Here is a 10,741-nt window from a genome sequence, read left to right on the forward strand (position 1 = left end):
TCTGGCTGGGAGAGACCAGAGAAAATGTTTTCATTCGTCACAAGGTCAGGCTCTTGGAACATAAAACAAGACAAAAGAATACTCTCATAATTTTTCTCTTTATGACGTAATAAAAAAGACAGAGATGAAGATAAAAAGAGAACTATTCCTGGGAGGCTATTAATCACACCCAGAAACTAATTCACTAGAGTCACAATTCAGAGAACAAAATTTTACAAATGTTTTTTTCCTGTCAATCTGCATTTGGAAAGGAGAGGACAAGGGGGGAAATTTTCTACCTTCCTCTCTTTACTGAGCATTACGGAGAGAGATCTGTGAGAACTGACTTTGGAAAGAATTCTGCTGTTTCTTGTTGGCTCTTTCAGGATCCCTTCCACAGGTTCCAGAGCAAATGGAGCAGCCCAACATTTTAGGATCTCATTGACATTGGCAGAAACTGTAGAGAAGGCAAGTTCTACTTTCTTAGGATTTTTAGCTGGGCCTGATAATTGACATGTGACAGATTAACAAGAGAACAGTCATACAGATTGTTTTTCTTTTTGCAATACTGAGAATCAAACCCAAAGCTTCACATATGTGCTCTACCCCTGAGTTACACTCTCACTCCTTTTTATTTTTATTTTTTATTTGAGACAGGGTCACACTAAGTTGTGCAGGCTGGCCTCAAACTTGCCATCCTCCTGTCTCAGCTTCCTGAGTGGTTGGGATTATATACATGCCTGTGCCACCACACCTACTTCAAAATGCATTTGGGATGGCTGAAAATCTGCCACTTTGGGCTGGGGATATAGCTTAGCTCAGTTGGTAGAGTGCTTGCCTTGCATGCACAAGGCCCTGGGTTCAAGCCCCAACACCAAAAAAAAAAAAAAATCTGCTACTGTTTATAACCTTTGGGCAAGTGGAGATGTGTTTTATAGACTTATTGAGTTCTGTCCCTGGCATGGCAACTACCACTCCTCAAGGAGGGCACAACTATCCATGCCAGCATCTGACAGTGGGGAAATGAGAGGAAAAGAATGGTTTTGTCCTAATTATGTCACTCTGTTGCTGAGTCCCCTGAAATGTTTGTACCCTATATTGCCCTATGTTTTATGGAGTTTGTGAAGAACTTTTCACCATTTGCCCACCCATCACCCTCTTCCTTTCTGTTGGTATGAGTTTAGGCTGCATCAGGGAATGAGCTGGAACCTAAGGGGCCCTACTGCACCAAGTATCAACTTGCCCTGGGCTGCTATGTGGAAAACGCCTCACCTACAACATGGGAGACTGTGGAGTGGGAAGAGACCAACCCAATCAGGATACAAAATGGAATGTACACTATGATTACAACTCTGCAAAAATATATCTGCCAACGGACTAATATTGGATATAAACAAGCAAAAATGAAAGTATAACTGCATGTCTGGTAAGAATTGGGATGAGTTTTCTTTTGTGGTTCTCTTTTTTTTTTTTAATCTTCCTGTCACTACATAGATTCTGTAATGAAAGTTATATATTTTTAAATTTCTTAGTGTAGACAATGCTTTTCTTTAAATATTTCCTGTTATGTCATTCATTTGCACAATTATATTGATTTGGGACAAAAATTTTAGAAGCTAAATACAACCAAGTTGGTGAATACCAAAAATATATAAGTATATTCAATCCTAGTATCAACATAAAATACTATCAATATGGACACTTATGCCTTTCATTTTTATGTAGAGAGGTAGAAAAGCCAGTGGCGTATATGAACTATGGAGGCAAACAAAAGGATTTGAATCCTCGTTCAGAACTTACTAGTTCTGTGATCTTGAGTAAGGTATTCACCTTTTAAGTCCAGATTTCTCACCTACAAATCAGAGCTTATAAGGGCCAAATTGTCTTGAATTTCGCAAAAACAGGCTTTATTTAAATGTAGTATTTATTTCAATCTTCATCTTTTTCTTCAGGCATAGGTATGAACTTTTCCCTTTCTTTTACAGATGAGAAAATGGAGTCTTACAGAAGTAAAGCAATTTGCGAAGGTCATACAGCCAAGTAAGAAAAGAGTTGGAGGGCTGGGATTGTCGCTCGGTGGTAGAGCATTTGCCTAGCACCAGGTGAATACTGGGTTCCATCCTCAGCACCACATAAAAGTAAAATAAAAATAAATGTCCATCTACAACTAAAAAAGTATTTAAAAAAATAGAGCTGGAATTCAAAGCCAGGGTCAATCTGACCCTAGGACTCAAGGTTTTAACAATACTTAATCCTAGAAAATGTTGTCTACATGTACAATGGAGTTTTATTCAGCCATAAAGAAAAAATGAAATTATGGCATTCAAAGGAAAATGAATGGAACTTGAGACCATCATGGTAAATCAAACTCGGAAATTAAGGGTTGGCCAGGTGCCATGACGCAAGCCTGTAATCCCAGCAGCTTGGGAGGCTAAAGTAGAAGGATCACAAGTTCAAAGCCAGCCTCAGCAAGAGTGAGGCGCTGAGCAACTCAGTGAGACCCTGTCTCTAAGATAAAATAGGGCTGAAAATGTGGCTCAGTGGTTGAGTGCCTCTGAGTTCAATCCTCAGTACCCCTCTCCCCCCAAAAAAGAAAGTTAAGAGTCATATATTTTCTCTCATATGCAGATGCTTGAGAGGAAAAAAGAAAACAGAGGTGGGGATGGATCCCCTAAAAATCAAAGGGAGATCAGTAGAGGAAGAGATGGGCAATGGGAAGTGAGGGGGGAAGTGCTGGGGAGTTATATTGGCCAAATTATGTTGTTATATTGTGTGCACATACAAATATGTAACTACCAATCTCATCAATATGTACAACTATAATGCACCAACTAAAAAAATGTAGGGAAAAAACAGTACCTTATCTTGCCTTACATAATTAAGTCCTGCTATACATAATTCAAAAGGTGGCAGGGAGGTTAAATGATTTATTTAAAACAATTTTCACAGTGTTTGCCACACAGTAAACATTTAATACAGGTGAGCCATAGACATATATGTCAGAGAAGACAGGAATGTAGGTGTAAAGACATTCTTAGGTATTAACAATGACTTGTGGGGTTTGTCATGTCTGCCTGGCTAGGAAAGGGGCCTGCGCTTTCTTCACTGTCCTCAGTCCTCCTTCTCTCATCACCTGCCTCTTCCAAGATATACAACTGGGCAAAGTAGACAGCCTTTCCTGAATTAAAACAAGAACTTTAAATGCAAAAGGCCAAGATAATTCTGAAATAGTAAACAATAATAAGGGAAAATATAGCCAGGTGCCATGGTACAAGCCTATAATCCCATCCATAATTCTCCACATTATGCTTTCCCTCCAAGGTCTTGGTGCAAGGTGATGAACCTTGGTTTTACTCTCCATGGTCCCTTGCGGTCACCTTTTTCTGAGATATGAATATCTATCTTTTGTGATCAGAAACTGATGTCAGCATTTTGTTCTATTATTTCAGGCAAATAAATAAAACTATACAGCAATTGGGTTTTCTATGCACTTTCCATCAGTATCGACATAAATAACGTGATTTATTCAGACCACCCTTTTGCTCAAGAAATTCCATTTTGGGGAATTTATAAATATACTAGAAAAGGAAAACATTGTATGCCTATATGCCTGGCTTAATTTTAGTAGCATAAAGTTGCTATTGGCACAAATAAAAAGGAAGTGTCTATTGAAATTTCATTATTTGGCTAGGATGTTGTACAACTACTAAAAATTATAATTTTGAAGACCATCCTAGAACATGGAGAAATGCCTACATTAGTTAGCCACTGTTACTAAACAAACAGCCAGTCATAAAATAATAAAGATTGTTTTAGTCAGCCTTTTTGCTGCTGGGACTAAAAGACCTAACCAGAACAAATATAGAGGAGGAAAAGTTTATTTGAGAGCTCACAGTTTCAGAGATCTTAGTCCACAGAAGGCTGGCTCCATTCCTCAGGGCTTAAGATGAGGCTGAACATCACGGAGGAAGAGGGTGGCAGAGGGAAGCAGCTCACAGGGTGATCAGAAAGCAGAGAGAGAGAGAAATCTTCACTTGTTAGATACAAATATATACCTCATAGCCACACCCACAATGCCCCACTTCCTCTATATGTCACTCAGCTAATCCCAAAAAAAAGGTTTAATTCACTGATTGGATTAAGGCTGTCACAACCTGATCATTTCTTCTCTGAACTTTCTTAAATTGTCTCACATGTGAGCTTTTGGGGGACACCCCACACCAAACCATAACAAATGTTTATTTCTCATTCATGCATTTTCAGGTCAGTTGGGATTTGTCTGATTTAGTTAGGATTGTTTGAACTTGGCTCAGGCCATGAGTTGAGTTGAAGTTGGCTTCATATGTCTCTTATTCCTTGGTGACCGATGGGCCATCCAGGGCCATGTGTTTCATATGACAGAAACCCAAGAGAACAAATTCAATGCTAAAAACATATATGACATGTGTCCACATCACAGATACTAATATTTCATTGGCCACATCAAGTAACATGGCGCCAAGTCCACATAAGAAAATATCCCCAGCTCTAATGTTAGAAACTGCAAAGGGTCAAGACATAGGGAGGGGTGAATTATTTGGAACAATAATACATTCTGAAGCAATGCTTCACAAAATGTTAAATACAAAAAAGCACATAGATAGGATATAAAGCCGATTACAAAATTTGATCATAACTCTGTAAAAGTGTTTTTATATCAATAAAGAATGGAAATAAATAAGCAAACTGAAAAAAAATCATGCCTGGAAATTGATACGATTTAAGTACCTTTTATTTTTTTTCTCCATTTCTCAAACTTACATGACAATATTATATTACCCTCCTTTTTTATACCTTTATTTTATTTACTTTTATTTTTATATGGTGCTGAGGATTGAACTCAGTGCCTCACACATGCTAGGCAAGTGCTCTACCACTGAGCTACAGTCCCAGCCCCTACCCTCCTTTTTAAAAGGAAGTTTTTGAAGCTTCTCACAGCAAGAAACTCTTTTATCTGAATAATTTTGTTGTTTTATCCATCATATTAAGGCAGTATAATAGGAAAAAAAAAAAAAAAACAAGAAACATCCCATACTTGAAACAATAGGAGGCAGGGGAGAAGTTTTTCCATTCAATCCTTGTCCAGGACAGCCGGACAGTTACAACTGGTCCCTTGGTGGGCCGGAACAGTTCAAAATGTCAGCTAAGAGAGTTTCTCCAAACCCCGTCTGCTCTTCCCACCTCTGGGAGGCTGAGGACCTGTATCTGAAATTATATCCAAGAGTATTTCCACATTTTTTTTTCCTGGATTGAAGCCTCCTCAGTATCTATCAAGTTTCCCAAACTTTTCTAAAAGTTAAAAACAGTCTGAAAATAGGAATACTTCCAAAGCAATTTAAAAACCCATATTATAAAATTACACAATGAGTACAGTGGCTCTTGCCTGTAGTCCCAGCTATTTAGGAGGCTGAGATAAGGGGATCATTTGAACCCTGAAAGTTCAAGGCTTTGTCTTTAAAAAAAAAAAAAAACAGGGCTGGGGCTGGGGCTCAGTGATAGAGCGCTGGCCTAGCACACACACACGTGAGGCACTGGGTTCGATCCTCAGCACTACATAAAGATGAAATAAAGATATTGTGTGTCCACCTACAACTAAAAAGTAAATATTAAAAAAACAAAATCAAAGCAGGGTGCTGTTTTGCATGCCTGTTATCCCAAGACTCAGGAGGATGAGGCAAGAGGATTTCAAATTCGAGGTCAACTTTAGCAACTTAGCAAGACCTTGTCTCAAAGAGGAATAGGGATGTAACTTAGTGGCAAAACACTCCTGGTTCAAAACCCAATATCCCCCCCCCCAAAAAAAAAAAAAAACCCTTACAAAGGCAAGATTTTATTGAAGGGCACAAGATTGGCTCATCCATTTGGGGAGCTGACTAAAGAAAGGGAACTGATTTTATTTCTAATATATTTCCCATACATTGGAAAAGGGATATGCCAGGAAGATTTACATAGATTCTGCTAGGATAACAACAACTTCTGTGAATAGTCTGGAATGAATTGGATGCTATCTTCAATATATTCTTTTTAAAGCAATAGAATGGCCACAAAAGCCACTTCACCATCAGGGGGGTGGAAAAAGTTTCATGGAGGAGATGGGCATTTGAAGCACTTGACTGAAGAGTAAGGATTTCAAAAGTGGAAGGGAGAAAAAAGGTTAAAGACTGAAAAAAAACTGTCAGGGACAGACCAAGAGCTAGGAATGTGTGTGAGTGGTATAGGTGATAAAGTTGCCACCCAGGATCCCTATAAAAGAGCTCTGAGGGTTGGACTATAAAATCAACACCCAAATCATCATGAAAAGGATCAGAGAGGTGCAAAGGCCTCTCATAGACAAGTTTCAGGTCAGCAGCAGTGTGAGGCTGTGTAGCATACATGAGTGTATTGACACGTGTAGAAATGAATGTAAGCAAAGTGTGTATATGTTGCGGTAAATGAGGGAAAGACTGGAGGTCAACCCAGAATCTTTAGAAATTAAGGGGAAAAAATTTCACCTAGGCAGACAGTATTGAACAACTAATGGTCCTTGGCATTCTAAATTTGAGTTAGCTTATAAACCTGACCTGCATAGTCCTTGTACTGAAAACATCTCTATTTTAGAAATGATTGCAATATAACAATAGATATTTCAATAATCTGATGTAGCCTGAGTACTCCTTACATTTGAGCCAGATTACCAACTCCCCTTATTGTAGGGTTCTGCTCTTATAATTTGGCTTCCTACGCTATTGTTGAATGCACAGATTAGCAAAAGCCTTTGACCCAATTTGTTATAGCAATCCTCAATGTGAATTAACAAAGTGGCATTTTGATTCATGCATTGGTCTTGGTTAGCATAAAGCCATCCCCTAGAGACTGATCTAGACTTGGTGCAAAGAGGAAATCAAGTTCTGAACCTGTAAAGCTTGAGACCTATAACCATATGAGATGCTAGCCCAGGTGCCACCCTTGAGACCCAGTTAAAGTAATGGGTCTAGAAGACACCCTACCACCCTGACAAAATAGGCCAGTGAGGTGCATTAGGTGTTGGGGTACATTAGGACACTGGAGGTGTAGTTAAGGGTGTGGTTAGGAGAGTCACTCAGGGCACAACATGGGAAGCCTGGAGAACTGAAGGCTGTGGGGACTTACAGGAGGTAAGTGGTAGCAGAGGATGTCATAAAAGCAGTTCTCTGAGGATAAACTGCTTGCATGACAGAACAAAAGCTGGATTGAGTTAGGAAGACTGGAGACAGGGGATCAATCCTAAGTCTGCTGTAATTGTACAGGGAGGAGAGGTGGACCCGGAAAAAAGCAGTGCCACTGCAAGCAAGGCTCAGCCCCAAGAGACATTTCTGTGGCTCCAGGCCATACTGAGGTGCCTTGGTTTCTTTACATATAATATTATAAAAGAAAAGCTGCCATCTGTCAAGGAGGAAAGCTCTGCTTTTTCTGGCTCCCTGTGTTATTTATAATAATTTTCAGAAGGCTGCCCTCTTTTCATAAAGGAGGTAGAGGTGTTTAATGGCTCTTGAGGCAAAGCAGAGCTTATGAAATTTCTCAGACTGGGAACATTCTGAACTAATCCCGAACACGATATTTCTCTCCAGTCCTGAAAACTGCTGAATACTGTCTAAAACAATATGATTGCCCCCAACACCAATGGCACGGCTAAACAGAACTTCTGTTGCTCCATGGTCCTTAAATGCTGTAAGAAGTTCAAGCTTATAGCGTCCTGTGTCCTCTACTCTCTTGCACAGAATTGCTACATCTTTGGGCCTATAGCCACATTGGAAGAGGCTGTGACATCTTTCTACCACATAGTTTGCTATTTGTTCTATGGTTAGGTTAGTCTTGGTTTCAAACACCCCAGGTAGAGCCTGGGCAAACATTGCTTCCTCGTAGGATGCTTCTTGGAATAATGCCAATGTGTCCAGAGACATGCTGGAGGGAGGGTTTGCTTTGATCATCTTCATTTCTTCTTTCATGACATTTGCTATTTCCAGAGCACAGTGGATCCCGTCGGTGATTGTTTTTCGAGGAAACTGAGCAGAAGGAGGGGGAAGGCCATTGTCATCTGCATGATGGACTTGGAAAGGGTCCAGAAAAATCCAGAGGATCCCATGGTGAAGGTCTTCACTTCCAACCCCCTTCACCTTAGGGTGGGTGATACTTCTAGCCTTCAAGTACCAATCACCATATTTACTGCAGAAATTCTCAGTCTCATCCATTACTATGTGTTTAATCTTTGGGAACTCCTTTTGCATGAAGGTTTTCTGGGTCACAGCATGGCAGGTGGTTTTTTGACTGTAAGGATGAAAAAGAGAAGAGGGTTTCAGACATATAAACCAAGGGAACACTAGCATTCATTACTCTGTGGATTGAAATCAGGCTAATTCTCTGCAGACAGATTCGTCAATTCAATAGTGTTGTGAGTAGTGCAAAACTGCTTAACTTACAAGCTACCTGATACATAGAATGCAGAATTTTACACACTCCTCTTTGGGGTCATCTAGTTAAATATGCACGTCAAATTTTCATTATTATAAAATAGGTAGATTTTATTGTTTCTATTAGCGGTCCATTTCTACTGCTTGACCATCTTTTTTTAATATTTATTTTTTTAGTTTTAGGTGGATACAATATCTTTATTTTATTTTTATGTGGTACTGAGGTTCGAACCCAGTGCCTCAGAGGTGCTAAGCGAGCACTCTACCACTTGAACCACAACTCCAGCTCCACTTGACCATCTTTTGAAGACGAGATCCATTCAGCTAAAGGAAATTCCCACAGTAATTTGTACCTGTTACTACCATTTCTTTGCTTTCTGTCTTTTTTAGGGCTGGAGCATAGTCTTCTAGAGGCATATCATAATCTTTATAAGCACAAAAGTTACACACTAATCAAATTCCTCTAAAGCAAATTCTATTTCTTCACTTACTCATAGAACAAAACTGGAAACTTCTTTAGGTTTGGGAGGCTTTTTCTCTCAGCTCAATGTCTCTTTATGTTGTAGCATATGTATATGTATGTGCATACTTATATAATTATAAATATGTTTGGGTGTGTATATATATAATCATATATACATATAACTTCCCCCTTAACAAATTTGGTTATTTCTTACCTTCTCTAATTTAATGTAAGTAACAGTACACACTCCTACAGATTCCCTAATTTTGTTTAATGCAGTTCCTGAGCCTTTTTTCTCTATGCCTTGATCCATAACTGTTCTTCTCTTCCAGTTTAGACTGTTGTGAGCGCTTGAAGAAGTGATTCTTAGCTATCTCTGTATCCCATCACCCCCATCCCCCTAATTTGTTGAATTAGCCATTTAAAATTTTTTGTTGTTGTAGATTGACACATAACCTTTATTGTATTTGTTTTTATGTGGTGCTGAGGATTGAATCCAGTGTATCACACATGTCAGGTGAGCACTCTACCACTGGGCCACAACCCTAGCCCTGAATTAGCCTTTTGACAGGGATCTTTATATATATATATATATATAAAGACAGGGATCTTTATATATATATATAAATATATATATATATTTAGTTGTACACGAACACACAGTATCTTTATTTATTTTTATGTGGTTCTGAGGACCAAACCCAGTGCCTCACACATTCGAGGCAAGCATTTTACCACTGAGCTACAGCCCCAGCCCTTGACAGGGATCTTTTAAAAACTAAGCCATAAAGCTTAATAATGAATATAGTCCTGGAGTTGTGGCTCAGTGGTAGAGCGCTTGCCTGACATGTGTAAGGCCCTGGGTTTGATCTTCAGCGCTGTATATAAATAAATAAATAAATAAGATAAAAAGATCCATTGACAACTAAAAAATAATAATGAATACAGTCCTTAGCAGAGTTCACAGGATCCTTCATAATCTTGCATCTGCCTCCCTTCCCACACCAACACCTGCCACATACCCCTTGTCCCACACTGCTCCTATCAGACCTATCACTCTGGATCTCTGTGTCTCCATGCCTTTGAACTTGCTGTGCTCTTTGTTTGGAAAACACTCCAGTTTTATTTCTCCTACTGATTTATTAAGAGTGTGCCCCCTCCAAAAAAAAAAAAAGTGTGCCCAAGAGTCTCTTTCACCAGAGTATTTGCTGATATTCCTACCACTTGTTAAAATAAGCATATCTTTCTTATACTAATTACACAACACTTATGTTGTTTCTTTTTAACAATAAAGTCTTTGATATACTTTCCCCTCTAACACTGCTCCTTACAAGCAGGCTGAAAAACTCATACATTTAATATATAAATGGTGCTCAAAAAAGATTTCTTTTTTTTCAAAAGCATTTCTTGAATATAGTAAACCAAATCAAAAATCAAAATGAATTTGCCCTCATTGACTGAATTGTATAATAACCAGTATATATTATTGAATTGAAAACTAGAGATTTAAATTAGAATTAATTTTTCATGTTTTCTAAAATCATTGATGTAGAGCAAGATGTTATTTAAAAAGTCAAATTATATTTAAATTTTGAGTTCCTACTAAGCACAGTGAGTAATCTTATGACTTTAAAATATTATCAAGCAAAAGGTATATTTTTTAAAAAATAGCCAGGTGTGGTGGCGCACACCTGTAATCCCAGGGCTCAGGAGGCTGAGGCAGGAGATTCAAGAGTTCAAAGCCAGTCTCAGCAACCTATCGAGGCACTAAGCAACTCAGTGAGACTATATATATATATATATATATATATATATATATATATATATATATATG

General features: G+C 38.6%; 1 protein-coding gene and 1 long non-coding RNA gene across 4 annotated transcripts in view; one reads left to right on the plus strand and one right to left on the minus strand.

Moving 5' to 3' along the window:
* The first annotated feature begins 610 nt into the window (after positions 1-610).
* LOC125611921 overlaps positions 611-10,741 on the plus strand; it is a 20,654-nt gene continuing 10,523 nt past the window's right edge. Inside the window, exons 1-3 of one of the 2 annotated variants that reach the window (XR_007342168.1) lie at positions 611-1,405; positions 1,965-2,081; positions 8,001-8,156. This is a non-coding gene — a long non-coding RNA (uncharacterized LOC125611921). Of the gene's footprint in view, positions 1,406-1,964; positions 2,489-8,000; positions 8,157-10,741 lie in introns of those variants that run through there. The other variant, XR_007342162.1, reaches the window with a different exon arrangement.
* Positions 5,664-10,741, minus strand: part of Slfn14 (schlafen family member 14) — an 11,552-nt gene continuing 6,474 nt past the window's right edge. For both annotated transcript variants that reach the window (XM_048787761.1, XM_015495302.2), the window contains one exon: positions 5,664-8,301. In XM_048787761.1, coding sequence (XP_048643718.1) covers positions 7,476-8,301 — 826 coding nt within the window. In that variant the 3' untranslated portion in view covers positions 5,664-7,475. The remainder of the gene's footprint in view (positions 8,302-10,741) is intronic.

Source organism: Marmota marmota, unplaced genomic scaffold (assembly GCF_001458135.2).
Source record: "Marmota marmota marmota unplaced genomic scaffold, marMar, whole genome shotgun sequence".
NCBI lineage: Eukaryota > Metazoa > Chordata > Mammalia > Rodentia > Sciuridae > Marmota > Marmota marmota.